Source organism: Phalacrocorax aristotelis, chromosome 13, assembly GCF_949628215.1.
Source record: "Phalacrocorax aristotelis chromosome 13, bGulAri2.1, whole genome shotgun sequence".
NCBI lineage: Eukaryota > Metazoa > Chordata > Aves > Suliformes > Phalacrocoracidae > Phalacrocorax > Phalacrocorax aristotelis.
Window position 1 is genome coordinate 15,296,008 of NC_134288.1, and position 21,538 is coordinate 15,317,545.

Genomic DNA, 21,538 nt, shown 5'->3' on the forward strand with positions numbered 1-21,538 from the left:
CGTATTTGTCCCATTGCATTTTACAGGTCAGGATCAGTTATTGTCGTGCTCTTTGAAAACAATTAACAGGTTTTACATGCTTTTTGTACATAGCTGAGTGTAAAACCACCAAACTTCTCTACCTTTAGTGATTACAAACAGCAGAAAACAAAAAAATACCCTAGAAGACATAAGTATATGTTGTTAAGAAGGATCCTGAATGTCTGATGATGGACTGTAGAAGCAAAGGTCACCATTTATTATAAGAAAAGGTTACAACTGAGCAGACTTTCCGAGGCACGTTTCCAAGGGGCTGCAGCGTGGCTGAAGTCCACTGCTAACGGTGACATGCGAGTGTGTTCTCAGCATAATTTTTCACAAATATAAGCCTAAGGTTTCAGATGTTCAGATTACAATGTTACCAATGAAGGAACTGCCTGGGTTTATGCCAAAAGCTCAACCAAATCAAGTGTGCACAGAATAATTTAATAGCACAAAATGAAACTCAGTGTTGTTTGGGCTGCTTTGGCAATATATGGACCTAAAAGTGGTCTTACGTTAAACAAGATCTATATGTATGCATCTGTGCTACAGAAATATATTACATAAAGTTTAAAGACATTATTGAGGTGTACTGGCGAATGCACACGCACACACGCTCATACCAATATACAAGCAGTTACATACAAACATATATATAAAATATAGCATAGGCCTATACTCAAGCTGTATATAGATGGATGATAAATACAGTACTACAAATGTTTCAATGATATGAACTCATTTCTAACGTTCTCTGGAGTAAAAAACAATAAAAGAATCCCCACGGAGATCCAGTTTTATGAAGGGAACTCCTTCGAAGTGCTGAACCGGGAAGGACTGACCGTTGTCCGCCTTACTCAGTTGGTGAACGTTAGATTCAGCACTAGAGACGCACTTCGTAAATCCAAAGATCATTTTGTATTTTAGTTATCACTTGCACCACCAGAAGTAATAATGCCCTTACATACCCCAAAACACAGATTCCACTTCTGACTCTCCGCTGACCAGCAGCGATGAGAATCAACGCTTACAACACAAGCGGTACAGTCCAACCCAGCGCAGTTCAACCCAGATCGGTTCAAATTCCTGGATTAGAGCTAATATAATGGCTTACCCATAATGCGATTACTTTCTTGTTGGCGAATGTGTTCTCAGGACTAATGCTGAAGAGGTGAATAGAAACTTTTGATAAGAATGATCCAATATAGCATAATTAAATACACAAGCTAATTATGCATTCTTATACAAATAATAACGCTATTATTTTTGTTATGCAAGAGCTTTGCATGCACAGGGCCCAGAGGAACAGTTCAAAATTCCCCAAACGCATGCAATTTCAGTGGGAATATTTGGAAGAAGAAAAAAGTTTGCTATAATTTAGGACTTGCACTTTGTTCAAGACAAATGAGAGAAGATGCAAAACAGAATGGAAAAGAAACATGGTTAAAGTTAAAAAGAGGACATCAAAGTCGGAAGGCAAGGAGCTTGAAACTGATTCAGCAGAAAAGAGGGGAAAAATGCTGTGTGTCTGATTTTTAAAGTCAAGAAACAAGTTTGTGAGCAGAACCCACGCTTTTTACTGCCCGTTTGGTAAAACTGAATGCAAATGGACAAATTCTGCCACGTGGCATACGCCCCGATGACGACAGCGGCACATACAAATTCATCGAGCACAAACCTGCACAGCTCTGTCCACTCCATGTTTTAAAACCAGACCCTTTATCTTCTAAATACATGCTTCCAACTAACTATACCAAGTTCCACACAAACAAAACCAATGGCAGTAGTTGGTACAAAAATCAGATAAGAGCGAACATGCAAAGCTCAAAGAGATCAAAAAGTTACTCAATTGGTAACACGGCTTGCGCGGAACCTCAGAAACATTGGGAGTTTGTTTTTATAGAAATTATCTGAAGCTGCAAGTGCCAACAAACAGGGATTACTTCATCATAAGCATTTAGTTTTCCTTCTCAAAAAGAAGAGGACAGACAAGAGAAGCAGAGAAGAGTAAGAGGAAAAACTGGTTTCTTAATTGATCCAGGAAGGAGGAGGAAAAAGACAATGACACGAGGGTGCCAATATTTCAGCAACCTGTGTGGAACTGATCCTGCAGGAAGCAGGATAGGGTTTATGCAGCAGGCAAGAAAGGAGGGAAGAGAAAGACGCCCATGAGAAAGGCAATCCAGTTTGTACCTCTTCCGTTTGAAAGGCATTTGAAATTCAAGCTCAGATCTGAGGACTGAACCATTGCAGTCTGAGCTGCCTCATCCTTCATTGTGAGCAGCAGAATAAATGCTGCTCTTTGTTGTGTCCCAAAGCAAGCTGAAGTCAAGAGCAGAGGACCTCACATCCAAAAAAATTGTAGTTGAACAGATTCCCTTCCTCATCACAGAGTTTTTGTTATGCTGTTTTATGAATACGTGCAAGCAAGCACCCCCGTTGCAAACTATCATGCATTTATTTAACGCTGTACCTGGTGCAACAGGATCATAGAAAATACTGCTATAGCATATTAAACTCCCGCAACTATTCCTATGAAAGCACAGGATACAGTTGCGGCGTTGCCCCCTCTTTAAAGAGCATATCCTGCGTTAAACGAGGATGTATCTAAACTTGGCCAAACCCAGACCACTTAAACAGACAAAACAAGAAGGAAATAGATTTGAACATCACTTTTTCAAGAAATTTGTCAAATCAAGAGGTTTCAAGGTTTACTTTTCCTTCCTCTGCTGTTTCTTCAATGACACATACAGCTTCAAGAGTAGTTACCTAAGGTGTTAGCGAGTTGGTCAGGTAACAAGTAAACCTCCCCAATGATCTTTTCCTTTTCTTTCTCTCAGAGCAGTGCAATTCCAACGCATGACGCTGACCTGAAACGTAGTCAGTTTTTAAATGTGAGCTACAAGCGATCCAGGTGTAAGTAGTTCAGGCAGCAGAGACACCTGCTCTCCATTCCACTGTTCCATCCTTACAGCTGTTTTTAATCTCATCATCCATGACAAAGGCAAGTCTCCTTGCCCGCCCTGCAGCTGCTTGATGAAAGGCCAACACTGAAAACTCCGGGAAAAACAAACTGCCACCAGAAACAAAAAAGAAAGTGAAATCCTGGTTATCTGCAGCTGAAAGGGAGAGCAGAGGGATTCTGAATCATCTGTCTGCCCGTCCACCACCAGTTTAAGCCAACCTAAGGCAGCCCAGCCCAGACACCCTCTCCTTGCCCCCAGCTGTGCATTCCTGTGGCCTCCCTAGTTCCAGTGCAATATGTAGTTGGTCAGACCAAGGAGCTGATCCAGCAGAAAATGAATTCAGCAAAACCAAATACATAAATGGTTAAAAAAACTTCTACTTTTAAAAACAGAATCAGCTTCCTGACCTCTGTGTGGATGTAAGTGTCAGTACCAACACTGGAGAGGGGTGGAGTTGCACAGCTGAAGGTCCAGGCTGGGGTGGGATGAGAAAAAAAAAAAAAAATCTTTCTCAGGAGGAGCCTGGCTTTAGATCAGCTTAAATGGATCTAGAAACCACACCCTCGGCAAGAGAGAAATTCAGGCAAATACCTGCCTGGTGAAGAGCAGGTTAGTGCTGCTCCTCGGGAAGTACAAAAGATGCTGGAGAGTTTGATCTTAACCAGGCATCCAAACTGCACCTGCTTAGGTACTGGCGCTTTCATTAGCAGGAGCAATGGGAAGGCAGCCCCAGGGGTGGCGTTTGGGCACCCCCATTGGCACCAGTGAATTTAGCAAGTGCTCTCGTGTTATCTGCGGTGGATGTGGCTTCGCCGTCTTTCTCCCCCCACCATCCTCCCAGAGCTTGAGCCATTCCTAAACATGTGTTAGGACTGAGCTGGGAGCTAAATGCTGGTTCCGCCACTACTTCAATAGCTGCGTGAGTCACTTCGATCTCATGCCTCAGTTTCCCTGTTATTAAGAGGTGCACATGCCTGCATACAAACACACTAAATCACTCAATGTGTTTCCCATGCAGCTTTTTTGACTGGTTACCTGCTGTTCACACAAGGATTTTGAACATAAAGAGCTAAAAGAGAGCGTGGAATATTAGTCTCCAGAACAGATGTAGGATCTGGTTCTGGATACTACCGGGTATTGCTCGGCCAAGAACATCAGATGAACAATCTATCAAAAAAAACCAACGCTGACTTCCTTTATCCCCTGCACCTCTTCCTCCTTTGCCTAAGGAATGAATCCTAATGTCAGCATAAGCTTAGAGCGCGTGTGTGTATATATATATATGGTTTCTGAAATTACCTCGGGCTGGATTCAGTGACCCAGATAAACAGATAAACCCTTCCATCCTGCCTTCCAAGTAAGATTTGGGAAGCAGTGGTCTACATTTGTTATCTGAGATTATTTTTAGTATTTACTGGTACAGTGGACATCGACCTGGACTAAGCAGGGCTGGGGCTCCATTAACTGTAGATGTTACACCCACTGAGCTAAATAAAAGAAGTCACGACTTTAAAAAGTTGACAATCCATCTCACGCCAGTATTCCACACCGGCACGTACCGGCGAGCAGAAGGAAAGGGGAAGGTGAGAGCGCGGGATAACGTAACGGCATAAGCCACCCGTGAGCACAGGTTGACGGCTCCAACCCAAGTAAACGTCGCTGGTTTTACAACTCTTACATGATAATTCCCCCCTCGATGCCTAACGCTTCTCCTTTAACTCTCCCACTGCCAGCTGGAAAGAGTGACCTGGGGCTCTATGGACACGGACTTAACATGCCTACATACGTGTATGAGTATATAATCACCACATTTTAACTAATGTAGTGCTGTTGGTTTTGCTCTGGCCAGTCTCTCCCCATCTGTAGCTCTTTAAAAAGAAGAAAAAAAAAAAAAAAAACAGGGTGGAAGCAAAAAGCACGCCCGTGTTTGTGCAGACAGACGATCTTCTTGCACCTATAAACTCTGTGGGAGTTTGGGCCCCTTCCTTACGCATAAACCACCCTCCCTCCTGGGGTGTCTTCTCCTTAATTACGTTCACGTTAATTTAAGCACTCGGGACGGGCTCGCCCTCTCCCCCAAGCCAGCAGCCTCCACAAACATCCTGCAAAGCAACCTGATCAGATGTTCCTCCTCTAGGCAGTTACACGGATTTTTCTCTCCCAAGCGGTTTGGAGCGGGCGAGCGAGAGCGCTTGGGTTTTCCAGCCTGCTCCTCCCACCAGAGACAACCTCCCGCTGCCTCTCCGCCGAGCCGCGCTGCGCACACGGCTCCGCCGCGCCGTGCGGGACGCGGGCACAGCGCGCCGCTCCCGGGGGAAGCGCCGGGGCCGCCGCTCCGTCCATGGGCCGGGGGCGCTAAGCGGCACCCCCCCCACACCCCGCCGCCCCCCCCGCCCCAACACCGGGCCATGAGCGGGCTGCGGTGCCTCCGCGGGGGCTGCCGGCCGCCGCAGTGAGCGGGGGGCCGCGCCGTCCGTCCCTCCTCCTCCTCTTCCTCGGCCGCCGCTCCGCGCATGCCGGCGGGGCGCGTCCCGCGGCGGGGCAGCCCCGCGCCCCCCGCCCTCCGCCGCCGCCGGGCCGCGATGCCGGCGGCGGGGCGAGGGCAGCCCGCCTCCTGGCTCCTGGTGCTGGGCGCCGCCGCCCCCGCCCTCTGGCTGCGCTGCGTCCTCGCCGACTTCACGGTGGACAACGAGGTGCACTCCAGCTTCATCCACCGGCGGCTGCGCGGCCCCGAGCGCCGCGAGATGCAGCGGGAGATCCTCTCCATCCTCGGCCTGCCGCACCGCCCGCGGCCCCACCTCCACGGCAAGCACAACTCGGCCCCCATGTTCATGCTGGACCTCTACAATGCCATGTCCGTGGAGGAGGGGGCGGCGGGGGCCGCGGCGGAGGAGGGCGAGGGCTTCTCCTACCCCTACAAGCCCATCTTCAGCACCCAGGGGCCGCCGCTGGCCAGCCTGCAGGACAGCAACTTCCTCACCGAGGCTGACATGGTCATGAGCTTCGTCAACTTGGGTGAGTGCCTGTCCCCGGGGCTGGCTCCGGGGTGGCCGGGAGGGGGGCTGGAGCGGGGCCCTGGCCACCGGCCGCAGGGCTGGGGCCGCTGGGGCAGGTGGCCCCGCTATGGAGCTCTTTCCGCGGCGGGTGGGATGGGTGGCAGCCCACTTGGGCGAGGAAGGGCAGGTAGCGGCCCGTGGAAAAGCGGCCGCTTTGCGAGGCGGTAATTAAATGGCAGCGACTCGGAGAGGGCTCTGACTTTCCATCACAGCGCTTGGACGGCCACAAGCTCTCGCCACGCTCCACCCCACACGCCGACACACTAAGTTCTTTGTCGTCTTCTCCCTTTGATAGTTACTTGCCGCACCTCAGAAATTGGATTTGCAGGTGGGAGTCCAACAGGACGATTAGCGGGTCTGTTCTGCATCCTGCGCCGCCAAGGAAGGCGTGAAACCCAGGCAGGAGCTCCCAGCGCTGGGCCGGCGCTCGTGCGGGATGCAGAGCCATCGGGGCTGCCCCGACGGACGGTTCCCTGCGGCATCCCAGCGCCGCGCTCCCCCAGCCAAAGGGGCCGAGCTGCTCGCACGTGTTTTCCTAAGGGCTCGAGAGGGATTCCACAGTAAATCCTTGTTTACTCCTGCAGCTTTTTCTGTTGACCCCGGTTTATGCAGCTAACTCGCCTCTTTTTCACAAGCACATGTGGATGGGTTTATGCAAATGATATGAAAGTTGGCATGCTTTGTATGCGGCTCGCTAGGCCTCTAATTGGATGCCACGGCCCAATCTGATTTCTGTTTGCTCGCTGTAGATTGCACAGCCGTGTAGACTGACTTGGCCGGATTTGAGTAAAACGTTGTCGGGATGAGCGTTCTATTTTAAATATATAATTATAGACCTGGTTCCCTCTATCCATTTTTAGACCTCATCATGTGCAGCTCTGAAACCACCACGCGTACAGATTGGGTGCCTGCAAGTTCAAGACAGAATCTGAATAGTATTTCCAAAACAAGATCAACCCAAACTTTGTCCCAAACAAAGGGACACGCAAAGAGCAAGAGGAGCCCACCTCTGGCACGTAACCCGCTAGGGATTACAGACACCCCCATCGCCAGTAAATACATTAACACCTTTATGGGTGTCCCTGCTCTGGGCACTTCCACTGTCTGGAACTTCAGAGGCAACAAAGGCTTACATCACCGCCGAAATCACCCCCTCTCTAATCCCAGCGCTTTAACTAACCGAAAAAGAGCAGTAGCTGTAGAGGTGCCGTGACACACGTTAATAATTATTAGACACGGTAGCTGTCCCGGCACGATTCTTGCATGAGAGGGAGACATGGGACGCTGTGGGAGAGCTCTAGTTTGCATGAGCTGCGCCTCCGTATTGACAACCATAAGCTTCACAGTGGGAAGCTCTGAATTACATCTGGCCTGGGGGGCTGCGCTCTTTGAGAGCGCTGGCGCTTTCCATTTGGAATTACAGTGTATGTCTAATTGCTGCTAGATACTTAAGCTGCTCAACAATGATACATTTAAAATCAAATATTTGAGCAGCCAAAGGTACCGATGGCGGTCAAATATTTGACTTTAGAGATAAGAGTGATCTCGCTAACGTTGTTCTCTGTGGTTCTTGGGCCCTACACCATGTACAACCAGAGCGCAGGGAGAGTCCCGAACAGAAGGCAATGGGTGTTGAAATAACGATAGCGAAACTCACGCTTCTGTTTCCATTTCGGTAGAGAGGAGAGAACCTTTGTGAAACATGGAAGTACCTAATGAAGGGAGTTTAGCTCTGGGGAAGCAGCTCTGCCCCTCGGGTGTAGTTATTTACTGCATAACTTTCATCAGTGAAACTGCAGCGCTCCCGTCCTGTGCTCCCGACGTTAGGAATAGTCACCGTTGCAGCCCAGGGAAGTTTTACATGAAAGGAATTAACGTTCACGTCCCTGATTATTCTGAATACAAAGGAGCGGAATCTGTCCATAAACTGTGAAATAAAAGTTACAGTTTGGCTAGGTCTGTTTTGACCTGAGAACTCGTTATAGAGGAGGCTTTACCTGCATAAACTGCACGTAATCAATAATTGACATCCGAAGCGATGCGATGGCTACACTGGGTTTATTCATCCCTTCCACCCTGCTGGGTTTTGTAGTCTGCTTAGAAATCCAAAGGTGTTCTTTACGCAAAATACTTAATTGCCGTTTTAATTAATTGCCGTCAGCCTGGCCAGCGAGCAGAGTGCAGGCAAAATCCAACAGTTTTCAGAAGGACAGGTGGAATTATTACCAGCAAGGCACGTTTTGGAGGTTTATCTGCACTGTTTTTGTTCCCTTGTCAACAGTGCATGCCAGGACGAGTTTAAAAAGGACATAGATCTATAATAGCTTTCTTCATCCCTGTGCACACCTTTCATCCCATTATAGTCATCGGTCTTTCATCTTTATAGGACAAAGACAGGCTTGTTTATGGACGTTTTAATGAATTAGACCAGCCACTCACTCCTGTATATAGTCAAATACAACACCTGCTCCGATACGTACAGTTTTCTATGATGTTCAGGGAAAATTAGAAGATCTACTGTAGAACTGATATTTTTCTGGAGGCTTTCGACAATGATCCCTTTTAAAGCAGAGCTGAATTGCTAAATGCAGGCTGCAGTAAACTGTGTCCTAGTTGTGTAAGAGATCCTCTGTGAGCATTGCATTTCACAGGTAGGCTTTTATTACTGTACTAGAGCCATCACAATGAGGAAGTGTCGCAGCATAATAGATTCTCGTCTTAGAATGGAGGAAGTAAAAGTGAGTAAAGAAATAATACTTTTCAATTTCCATAAATAAACCATGCTATTCCAGGCTTCCAAGCGCTAATCTACAAATACACTTTTTTCTTTGCTTTATTCTTATTCTTCATCTGTCTAGTCGTACAACTTCAGAGGAAAAAAATATTTAAAAAAAAAAAAAAGGATTTACGTTGCAAGAATTACTTGGCTACATAGTAAAAAAACCAACCACAGCCCACCCCCACAATGATTTCTATGGAGTGTATATTTATTCCAGAGAATTTATACTGGGTATTGGTAGGGAGGAACCAGAGTACAGGTGCTCCCTTTCAGGGTTATGGTGCAGGGAGCTTCGTACTAAGCATGTAATGTTACTGTAAAATCTTGACAATTAATTAGATTTAGATTTACAACCAGCTAATTCACAGGCTACGTTTGTCTTAGCTTACACCTGTGCTAAGACGGATGGGGAATGGATTTGTGTCAAGAATGAAGTTACACGTAAATGAAAAGAGAGTTTAGCCACAGTGGTCTAAGTTAGCCAGTTAATTACTGGCTAATTTTGTAAAATTTATTACTGTAATTTCAGTGTTTGGAACTTAGTTTCAGATCCTGTCCAAGCACAGTTTACAAACTGATCCATTTTAGGAACTGAAAGAACGCAAAGCATTTTTTGCACAAGTTTAGTTTCAAGTTTATAAACAGCAACTAAGGAGTAAACATCCTCCAGATTACTTAGACCCTGTCTTCTAAAAATAATTGAGTTGTCCTTATGTGGGTAATCTTGCCTTGGTAAACAGGCTCACTTAGAATATTTTTTTAAGAGTCGGCACAAGTGATATGCAATTTGCTAATTTGTCTCGTGGTTGATTATAAAATGAACAACATTGTTTAATCCTGGCAAAAAATAAGGGGGGGGGGGGGAATTAGTCATTCTTGGAAGGAGCACATGAAAGTGGCTTTTGTTAATGTAAATCAAGAAGCTGAAGAGCCCCCAAGTTTCCTTTTATTTCATACCATCTGGCCATCCTTTTTGTTGACAAGTGTTTGGCATGGAGAACCATCTCTTTGCCCTTTAATAACAGGCTTTAACACTGTAGGGTATTAGAAAAAGATTCTATAACAGTTAAAAAATTTCCTTCGGGGAATACTTTATAAAGTGAGCACGGGCTGCAGGCATTTGCAGCTGTAACCTGGCTTGTGTTAAAATTTGGAAGGGGCTGCCTTGCATTCCAGCTCACTACAGGCCTTCATTGGTGTACAGCCAAAGGTTAATATAGATGTCACACAGTTTTTCTTTGGAGAGCCTCAGATATAAGAGTACGCGTACAGCTGTGTTTTTAGTAACCCTTTCATAATCACTTCTTTTAAACCTCATTTTCCTGCTTATATAAATCAAAGATTTTCAAGGATATTTGACCTGGATTTGAACTTATTTGATCTTCACATATTTCCCACTTGAAACAAAGCAGATTAAATGTTAGCCCTGGATGCCTGGTCATGATCACATGGTTTGTCCATACATTAGGCCAAGCCCTTGGCTTTTTTTTTTTTTCCTTTTTCTCCTCCACCTAGCGCTGTTATAAGCTCTCAAGCCTGAACAGGTACATCCTGTGATCGTTTTGGACAGTATGGATGTGTGCAACCCTTGGTGGTAGGAGATGAGCTAAGGTAGAAAGGTTGCAGCGAACTAAAGGTGTGAAGCACGCTGACCGTGCGGCGGCTATTCTGCGAACGTACAGACGTGTTCTAGGGAGGAATTGATTCATTTTCTAATTTTCAGGTGCAAAATGGCAGAACAGAACAGGAACTATTTACCTCCGCCGCACGGGTGCGGTGGTAGCAGAGAACGGAGCAGCCGAGGACGGATGTCCTCACGCAAGGGGAAGGGATGGAAATTGTCCCCGTCCGCTCGCACGCTCCTACGGCAGATTTATCCCAGAGGCAGGGTCTTTCCTCCGTTCCCACGCAGGCTGTCCTGGGGAGGTGAAGCCCCCTCCGGGAACCGTAGTTTAAAAGCCAAAACACAACGGCTTGTAAAGTGCTTTGAAGGAGACAAGCCTTGATGGCCAGATCTTGTGATGCTCGTAACAGGAGTTAGGCGCAAGTGAAGCGTGCAGGACCTGCGCCCGCCCGGGCGCTGCTTGCCGTCGGCTTTGCTTGTGTGCCTGCCTGTGCATCCCCCTCCTTTTGCAAAGGAGCTTTAACGGCCTCTGGGCAGGCGGCATGAAAGCAGGCGTTACGTTTTGGTCTGCAAATAAGCTTGAAACACATTTTCGGGTAGGGAGGGAGGGATGTGTGAGAGACGGTTACACAAGTGGTTGGAAACATTAATTAAAAAAAAAGATTATAACTATTAAAGCCTAGTCAGAGCTGTTGACAGGCTCCTTTTAAATAGGACACTGCGATATTTTAGTTTAATACATTCTGGCAGTGTCACCGGGGTTAAGGCTAATACTGGGATGTGTGGATCCTGTCATGTTATTGTCAGGAGGAATGCAGGGATTAGGTTTAAAAGTGGCGGTGGGTGAGCGGTGCAGCTGTGTACACTTATTATAAAAGATTTAAGTCCCACTGGTAAAATCAATATATTAAATTGCAAGAGCCTCTGTTTTTAATTAGTTTAAATCAAATATACTGTTAGTGCCATTATGGCTTCTATCCTTGAACCAAGTGAGGAAATGCTAATATTTATATGGAAACTGTTAATTTGTGGTTAAAATGATAACACATTTAGTTTTATGCCTCTGAATTGTTCTAACTGGATGAATACCAGTGAGAAGTTGCAGTGATGGATGAAGTCGTCTGAGCAAGAGCACAAGTAAGCAAATTTTGATAGCATGCCAGATAAAGAGACTACCTGTTGATATATAGCATTCAGAGACCACGACGTTTTAAGCCCTTTCCAGTGGTACCGTCGTCCTCGCTGGGGCCTGCATCAAAACACTCATGTGAATTAACTACGCGTATTTTTTTATATATATATATATATTTCTAAAAATAAAATATGCCGTTTTATGTATATATTTCTTTTCTAAAGGGAAGGAACTTCTAAAGAAACGAGTGAGCTGTTTAAATTAGTTTCGGGATGAAGATTTTCATTCTACAGCTGTTTGAAGTAAATGGGGACTAATCACGAGGACTAATCACATGGATAAAATTCTGCACACGCATATGTTTGGAAAATGGAAACCCAAGAGAAAATTCTTGGCTAGGTCTTCATTGGTGTAAATTGTCAAATTTCTACTGAAGCTGGCCCTGTGGTCTCATTTATCCAACTGTACGTCCAAAGTAATTCCCATAAACTCCCTCTTGATTTACACTAGCACAAATGAGAACAGAACTGGGCCAAAGAATTGCCCCCGTGTTGAAATAATGAGCACGCGGTAGTTTCTGCTAGAGCTTCAAACGGTTTTGTCTCCTAATCTTGAAATGGTTTTTGAGAGAAGCTTCCCTTGCTGCAAATAATCAAAAGGTGAACTAGCTCCTGTTAGTCACTGCTTATCACTATTAGCCCGAGCCGTGTTATTGAACTACAGCTGAATTCCCATCCTTGCAACGAACAGAATTTAACAAATAACGTCGACAAAAAAGTGAAACTGATATTTCTTAATGCAGGACGTATTTCATACGGAGAAACTTCAGTGATGAAAGATTCCTGGTATCAAAATATTTGAATCACAGTACAAATAAACAGTGTGTTGTAAAGACTGCGGGGCCAAATTCCGTGCTGGAGTAATTCCACTGCAGTCGGTGGAGTTGTGCCAGGAGATAAACTGCCATCCAGATTTTTTTTTTTTTTTGGTGTACTTGTGAAAACCAGAAGTGTTTAAGATTTTGTCGGTAAACATCTTTGCTATGAAAAAGGTTGCAGGTAACAAAGTTTGAACCACTTCTAATTGCGGTATCTCTTTTGGAAATCCCTATTTTGTTGATGAAAGCTACAAAGTTTGCTGACACCCCCTTTATCTGGGTGTACGTTCGATAGTTCCGTCATCTATACATAAACTTACCTGATTTACAGCAGGTAACGTAAAAGCCTTCTCGTGTGCGAGCTCATGTGTGCAAGCCCCACCATACCATGCCTTGCATGTTCTTTTAAGCATTTGTGTCATCTACATCTTGAAGTCAATGAAAATCCTTTAGTGATCCAGATCGAGTGGATTGAATTAATGGCAACTTTGAGGCTACGAGTTTTAGTGTAATTGCTTTATTGTTTTGGAACCGAGACACTTACAATCCAGTTCCTGTGCAAACATGTTTAACGTGTGTTAATGTGTTTCCAAACCAGACCCTCTCCGCAAAATTCTGCTTTTCATTAATTGACATCAGTAGCATGGTACAGCATTTCAAAGCACTGGCCAAATATAAACTGTGTTTCTAATTTCCTTACTTTCCTGTGTTTGGAATGCCAATGTTAATTTGTTCCCATGGAAGAGTGAGAGCTGCCAACCACAGTTTTATATAAATGGCTTTACAGTGCAGGGCTGCCAACATTAAATGATACTTAGGAATTTTCATGACATTTTGTATTTAATGCTTGTGTGTGTATGTGTGAGAGAAACAGAGAGAGATCTATGGGTATCGAACAGCACAGCCGCTGGTGATCAAGGCAAACGTTTGAAGAAAATTACCCTTTGAGTAGCTGTCACTTAATGTTTCTTCTCATTTAACATTTTTAAATAACCTATCAGATATTGTATGGCATATTCCTCCTGCCTAGAAAAAAAATGTATTTTGCAGTGAATCTTGCTGCTAGCTATCCAGCCAGTTCCCCCACCTGATAATTTGAGTTATTTATTAATAGATGAGCAGAAGGGCTTTTGTTTATGTTGTTATTCTGGTCAGTATGGACTAGATTGCAAGAATGGGATATTACTCAGCATGAGAAAATGTAAAGTAAAAAAAGCTGCCACAGCTAAGGAGTGGGGGGCTTGACTGATTTTGATTAAACTGCCAACAGATAATTTTTCTTTGAAAGAATAGGAGTAGCTAGATAAAATCATTTGCTTTCTTAAAGTGAAGCATAATTATAGTTTCTTTAGTGGTATGCGCTGCTTTGTACATGAAACAACTGTGAAGTTCCCGTTAAACAAATGCGTTTTAAACTGATGATGGTGAAAACAAGGTCTGTTTATGTATTTCTCCTTTTATTCCTGGAGGATATTCAAAATACAAATTGTTCATGTTTCAGTAGATTTATCTTAATGAGTGCTATGGTTTATCTCTCAGTTTTCCCCCTTTATTGGAACAGGTGCAATGTCTGCCATCTGTGCCAGCCCTGCGCTATACCAACAAACAAAGTGTTGTTTTGGTTCACTGGATTTAAAAGTCTCCTGAGAGTAAAGAAATGAAAGAGAAAGAATTTAGAAAGTGCCTAGTGAAGGAAAGGCACTTCAAGTAATGAGCTTTGTCATTCAAGTCTTCCCGTAAATTACCTTAAACTAGTTCTAAACTGTTCGCAAAGTTTTACCCATAGAGTATTAAGTTTCTGTTGCATCTCGGAGGTCCCACGCTACTTTTCTTCATCTTTATCTCACCGCGGTAGCTTCCGAGTTGGACTCCTTTGTTGTCAGACTGAATTCAGTTTTACAGGAGGAAAAATTCTTTTTTCCTTGCCTTGAAGTAGAATTGTAAATTTTCAGTTTTTCACTGTTTCTGATTCCGCCTCATTTAAAAGATACTGCAAATAGCCATCCAAGTTTAAACAAGATTACGTTGTAATTAGACAGACAAACTCATAATTATTTAAGGGCTAAACCAACAACAACAACCCTTTCAGGTTCATTTTGACAGTGTTTATCCAGTGTATCTGGAAAGGCTTACAATTAAAGTGCCTGAAGGGTGGGGATGAGATTTTTCAGCATGCAGTCAGTGCTATCGGGTCCACCTGGCCTGGGAAACTATGCAGGCTTTGTGGTGGAGAAAATCCTTTAACTTAGATCTTCATGGCAAGCTCTTAAAAGCTACCTTCCTCTTAAAAAAAAGAAAGGGGCGGGGAGGGGGAGAGGGAAGGCACCGCTTCCCTCTAAATAATAATTAAAACGAGCAAGTGCTTTCTTAGGCTCTTTGTGACGAGGGAACGCTATCGGCGCTGATGAGGCCGATAATCTCGCAGCGCATCATTTTTTTTTTTAAAGTGTTGCCTGTTGTGCGCGACTGCCTTTCAAATGAGCAAAAAGTTTCCCCTCATTAGGCTGCAACCTCCCAACGCGCGATGCTGGGCTGAATTACACCTCCACGCAAACCCGCTGATGTCACCAGGCAATATCCTCAGCTGGAGCAACCTGGCACGAGGCCACCCCAGCAGTGAAGTCACCACAATTGACACCATCTGAGGAGCTGGCACGGTGTCTGTACCACGTTTCGGGGGCTGTAAATCAGGTCGAGCTTTGACTCTGACTAGAGCCACTGGGCCAAATCCTGCCTGCAGCCACCTCGTTTCGTTGGCACCGCTGGGGCTGCCTCGGTCCTCTGATTTTACCAATTGTTCTTCCCACAGCACAGTGGCAGTAAAACTTTTTAAAAGAGACCAGAAGAACCCTGGGAGAGCTACTAAAAAATGCTCATAAAATAATACAGCATCAGCAGTTGGGAGTTATAATTCCGATGGAGAGACAAGGTTCTTACTGAGTCAGGATTAGGAGCAGGGCTGGCAGCGTTTCACTGCTTGTGTACCTGAAACGCCCTTTGGCTTTAACGAGTCCTCCGGCACCCCGAGGGAAAGCAAGTTCAGGTTTATCATTTAAATGGAAGATTAAAAACTAATGTAATTTAGAAATTCTGAATTCTGGTGCTGACGAGTTGCTAGTGTTCAAATACCTTTCTATCAGTATTTTAACAACAATTTCTTTACATCAGCCAAGCGTCTATAAAAGCCACGAACGATAATCGTTCACCACCATCAGAAATCAATTCCTAATCGTATCAGTGCTACCCACGTGCTCGATGCTAGCAAGCGGCTCCTCCCCTGGTTCTCAAGGTTCAAACTTACCGCTTCTATCACTCAAAATACTCTGAACATTTTAATCTTGCTGCTTTTATTTGTTTATTACTGCGCAGTAATTATAATCCCACAGGGACTTTTCAGATGTTAATAAAGAGTGCTGCACATCACTTTTCCCGGAGCTTGTGTGGCACTATAAACATCATGCTGAGTTTAAGTTCCCCTTTCTGACCATGTCCTTTAAAAATCCAGCGTTTGTTAAAGAGAAAGGAGGGGATATATTTTCTTATTTTTAAGGAAAAGAAAGACCAAAAAAAAAAACACCCAGAAGTAACTTTAGCCTCACAATGTGCTAGGTACATAAAGCAGTAAATGGTCAGCTGAGACAGGGAAAAACCAGAACTGCTGGAGATTGGTTGTTTCCTTTTGGAGGAAACAATAAATGTGCCCGCTTGTATTTTAACAGCATTACTACTGGGCCCGCTAATTACACAAATATACTTGTAATAAGCTGCAGAAGAGGAGAGCTGAAAAACAATCATTCAGCACAGATCTTTCTCTTCAACTCAAAAGAAGCTTTTCAGTAACCACTCTTTTAAATCTTGGCCCAAGTCAGAAGATGAAGATATTTCAGCACTATGTGATGAATCACTTGTCTCCCGAGACAGGTGAAAAGGAGCAGCTAATCGGACAAGTGGTGTAAAACTTCCCTCATTGGTGTGAACATGACTTTGACCTCTGAATACGACAGTTCCTGCATCTCAGTGGCGTGCGTTGTAATCAAATTACAAGAATATCAGCCTCCATCTCCACAGAAATCCCTGACCGTCACGCTACATTAAAACCGGACACAGGGAATACAGAAATACATGAAAGAACCCAGAATGATGCAGAAACGCGCCCAAGAAAACCCCAAATATTTTTTTCCAGAAAACACTGTCATTTTGCTCATTAGTCCACAACCGCGAGAGCTGTTTCACTGAAAATATTACAGCGGAGGGGGAAAACCTAAGTCAGTGTGTCCAATACGTCTTTCCTCCCGTACTGGCAGCCGTAGTCCTGCGACTGAGCGTAGTGGCTGGTAGGTACGCGACCGAGCTGGAAAAGAATGATCTGTGTTCCCGCTCCTTGAGGGACGCTTTCGTAAATGCCATACTCTCATTTCTGTGCTATTTTTAATAGCTGCACACAACAGGACGTGAACTGCGTTCCCTTCATTCATACCAAACCGATGGGAGGACACGAGGGTGTATTACAACAGCTGATCTTTTACCCCAGAACTGCAATTGCAAAATTGCGTTTGAAGGCACACAAAAACCAAAACAAAACAGAAAATGCTGTTGTTAGGGGCTGACTCAGGAGGCCTGGATGGCCCAACCCTAGCGAGAGGCTCAGTGTCAGGAATCCAGCCCTGCGATCCGCAGTGTGGTATGCAGGGCTAGGTGCTGCTGCTGTCACTGATGGGCTTATCTTGTACCACAAAAAAAAGAATTCCTTTTGTTTCATAGGGATCGTGGGTGGGAATTAAAGTGAAAACAAATCTTCTCCTAACCTCCCAATGCTGCTGCGCCTGGGGCGTTGGTCACCAACCTTTAAAGCGTAAAGGGGACACATGCACACACATGCACGCTCTGGATACGTACGTGTATACGTGCGCACGCACACGTACGTCTTCCTGAGAACATTTCTGAAATAATAGTTTAAACTTGCCATCACTTTAAGAGAGCAGCGTTTTACATCTACCAACAGAAATGTATGTGGATGTCATCGACCTACGGATCCTTCGCATTCACAGTTCTCATGCCCATATATCAAATTATTAAAAGAATGAACAGTCCTCTGCCTGTTTCTCCACAAAAATAAGTGTGATGCACAGCAAACGTTCCTAGAAAGCGGGAAGATCACGGGCATAAACGACGAGGCAAAAAGACAGCGAGCGGACGCACGGGGGTCTGTCGGGCCGTGACCTCCTCTCCGGTTCCCATGTCTTGAACCTCGAGCATCCTGTGTGCTCGAGAAAACACGATAATCCCAAAGAAAAATGTGAAATAGCTCACAAAGCCCCACTTTCATGAGGAAGGGCGCTCTGGAGTATCTTTTTAAGCAGTAATGGAGGTGTCTCATAATTATTTTCCACAGTGTTTCCTCCCATCCCTCCAAACACCTTATTTCTATCTAATAATCCTGGTTTATAAACTGTTAGTATCGGTGGACCTCCCACATACAGAACACCTGAAAAACACGCGATAAACGTAACAGTATGGATGCAAGAGGAGAGCTCTGCTCTTGCAGGGATTTCCCCTCCAGGGCAGATGGGCCTTTCCCCTGAATAGTTTGTGGCCCCCTGATCTCGCAGCCGCTTGCCCGACCAGGAGAGGCGCAGATGGTTGTTATTGCGTAGACAAGCTCAAAAGATCCAGCCAACTGTGGTCTGATGGCAGAGCTCGGAGTGCGTACATTCCAAGTCGAAATTTTGCTGATTACAATCGAAGGCCGAGATTCTTATCTGATGGTCGCGTGTCTGATATCGACTGGTTATTTTGTAATATCCCACAAACTACTTTCTCAGCAAAACCAGGCTCTGGGACTTCGGCTAAGAGATCCAGCGAGTCATATGGTTTAAAACCTGGAAAACTGGTTTTTGAATTATTTCTTATTGTCGCAGTAAACCACAAAAAAGGCTGGATTCCCTGTGCCTGCGACTCCCGCCGTGTTGCTCCCGGAGAGCCTGTGCAGGTGTAGACCCACACTCTGGAATATTTGGGGGGATGCTGGTATTGTTGTGGCAATACAGAGTTAAAGAAAGCTTAATTGGATTTAGGTTATTTATTTGGGCAGCTGTTCAGGAGATGAAAGGAAGTCTAATGCAAATGAAGTGAATAACCTTAGTTGGCCAGTGTGCCATCACTTCTCCACTCGTGTCCCTTAGCACGGCTGGTGCAGAAATGGGCACGTTCCTTTGACAAAAATGAGGCATTTGAAGCTTCCGTCAGCTGAACTTTCTCTTTCAAGTGTTGCCAGTAGATGCACAATATATACATGTGCTTTTAAAAGACTTTTATTTTGAACTCAAGATGTGAATCTATGGTATTAAGGAAAGCAGAACAATCCTTTATTTAGCTGCACCTGCACCTTAATGCCTAATGAGTTTAGTCTGATGGAATCCAGACCTCAGGAAGGATTATAAATTCTCATTTGATTTCATTTACTTCTAAAATACCTTAAACCAGCTGTACCAGTCCAGAATCCAGTCCTTCTTTCTATATCAGTTTTACAAATGTTGTTGAATCTTTCGCTGTATTAAGTAACTTTATGCTGCATAATAATACGCCGATGGTAATAAGGAACAGAAGGCAAGGCAACTTGAAAAAAGTCATGTAGTGGAAGATAATTAGCAGCATATAAGCTTGAAAAGCATCAGTTTACGAGCACAACTTTTATAAAGTTCTCCATGCTCTGGAAGCAAGATTGGGAAAAAATTGAAACTGAGTTAGCAGGCAATATCCTCTGTCACTGGCCCCGAGAAAGGCAGAGGAGTCCAGCCTTGCAAACGCGGATGATCGCGCTCTCCAGGGCACTAGTGGTGCGTTTAGCCATTTCGGTCTGTTTTGTGTAAACACATCAGAGACACTTGGGCAGTGACCTTCCCAAGATTACTGACTCAGGCTGTTTATTATGAACAGTATCTAATTTATCAAATACATTTGAGCCTTCTTAGTTTGCCCCAGTGTAGTTACTGGAGCGCAAGAGCATAACTTGATGCTGTCACATCTTTGCGTGATCAAATCATTGCATCGAAGAGTTACTATATCGCGATTTGTTTTTAATTTGCGTGTCCTCTGCACGTGCCTTCTTGCGGGTCAAGGTGCCTGTGCTGCAGGCTCCCGGCTTCCTTCCCTCGTACAGATATCGGGGTGTGAGCAGACACCCTCGGAGGAGCCGGGGAGCTTGCAGTGCTGCTGCCCTCACCCTCTGAGGATGAGCACCCTTCCGGACTCCCAGTCGCTAGCGGGCTCTCTTCATTTAACAGAGGTTAGGTTAGAGCTGGCTAAAAACGTTCTAGGGAAACTTTCCCTAAAAAGGGAAACTTTCTTGCCTTCCCCCGATCTGAAGTTTGCTCCAAGATGAAAAACTGTTTCACACTTGAAATCTCTCAAGAATGTACCTGGATCTTTTTATTCCAAAATTTGCATTTCATCCCAAATAGCCTGTTTTAGGCTTCCCTGTAGTAGTCTCTCATGCTGCCTCTTATCTTCCCTGGCTGAACGCACATTATTTCTGACCAGATCTGTTCAGCCACTTGTCTCTCCTTCCTTGGGCCTGGGGATTTGTTTCCATTTGCTCAATGCTGTGTGTACAAGCAGACAGGGCAGACGGCTGGTTTTTGCATCAGTGATTTTCTGAGAGGCCTCCAGCCTCAGCACAGGTTGCAGGAAGCGCCTTGAGCCCCATTTGTCTGCCGGTTGGACCGAGGGATTATTTTTCTCAATGAACCATATTGCCACTGACTTTTCTCCCTCTCTGTGCTCTGCAGCCTCCTCCCTCTTGAGACACCCATCGCCCTGCTTTCTCCCCTAGATCACTGCTGTCCTTTCCTGTGCCATGGCTGCCACCTTGGCCTCCGCCACCCTGACCTTCACCTGTGATTCCTTCCCCTCCTCCCCAGGCTGCCGCTATCTCCTTGACCCTTGGATGCACCAGCAAAACGTGTGACTTGGGAGTTCACACCTAACGCTGGCACAGCTTCGCCGTGAAGTTAGCCTCACCAGATACAACTCTCCGATATCACAGCACCAGGAAAGCAGCCTTGCTGTCCCCGAATTACAAAGAGTGAGCGAGCAGTGTAATGCAGCAGTCATCTCTGCTCAAAGAGGGAAAAGAAAAAGGTATTCCTGCATCTTCACATACCTCCCACAGCTGCATCCAGGGGATTCAGGGTTTAGGGGAGGTATTAGGCAGCAGCGCACATCTGCTCTTAGGCTGTGTTATTCCATGCTATGCGTTATGGTGCAAAGAAAAGAAAGCAGCAGTAATGATAAGCTTCTGCCTGTCACTTTGCTCACTGCTCAGTTTGACTACAGGGATGTTTCTAGAGGAGGGTGCAGAGCAGAGCTAGGACTGCCTTTGGGAGCTGCAGGAGTCCCCGGCTCCGAGCTGCTGCCCAGGTGCATCCCCATCTTTCAGATACACAGAGAGAAGCCAGTCCCAATCTGCCGGTGTGGGCTGTCGAGGATAAATACCAGCCTTGGTTAACGCTGCTCCCCGTGACCGCGGGAGAGCGTGAGATGTTTTGTGAGGGGCACCGTGCTGGCCAGCTGGGAGGACAGAGGAGGAGCCACGTTTTGCAGCATCGCCAGAGTCCCCAGCTTGCCTCTCTGTCTCTCCGGAAAAATGCCACCCCCAAGGTGCTGGGAAGGGGGAGGCTGCTGGGGGCAGATCCCCAGGTCAGCACTGTCCTGGTCCCCCCTTTCCTAGTGAAAGGAGGGAAGAGAAGCAAGATTTGAGAGGCTGATGAGGGAGGCCCTGCAGGAGATTTCCTTATATTGGATTCCTGGAGGATGAAGGTGGAATTAGAGGGAGTCTGTCTTAAGGAGCAACTTTACTCCCATTTATTTCCTTCCCTTGTCACTCCCCCATTTCTCCATTCCCTCCCACACCCCAAATCCCACAGCAATCCTAAGCGCGTTACAGCAGCTGCAGATGGATTGCGGCACTATGTGCTGCCGTGTTTCACATGCTGAGGCTGTGAATAAGGTATTCTGAAGAAACACAACTCTTCCCTGCTTATTTAACTTTGCTTTCCCCAGATACACATACAGACACTGCAAAC

The 21,538-nt window shown here is 45.5% G+C and overlaps 1 protein-coding gene across 1 annotated transcript in view; it reads left to right on the forward strand.

Moving 5' to 3' along the window:
• Positions 1 to 5,384: 5,384 nt before the first annotated feature.
• Positions 5,385 to 21,538, forward strand: part of BMP7 (bone morphogenetic protein 7) — a 47,990-nt gene continuing 31,836 nt past the window's right edge. Inside the window, exon 1 of the mRNA XM_075108702.1 lies at positions 5,385 to 6,002. Coding sequence (XP_074964803.1) covers positions 5,501 to 6,002 — 502 coding nt within the window. The 5' untranslated portion in view covers positions 5,385 to 5,500. The remainder of the gene's footprint in view (positions 6,003 to 21,538) is intronic.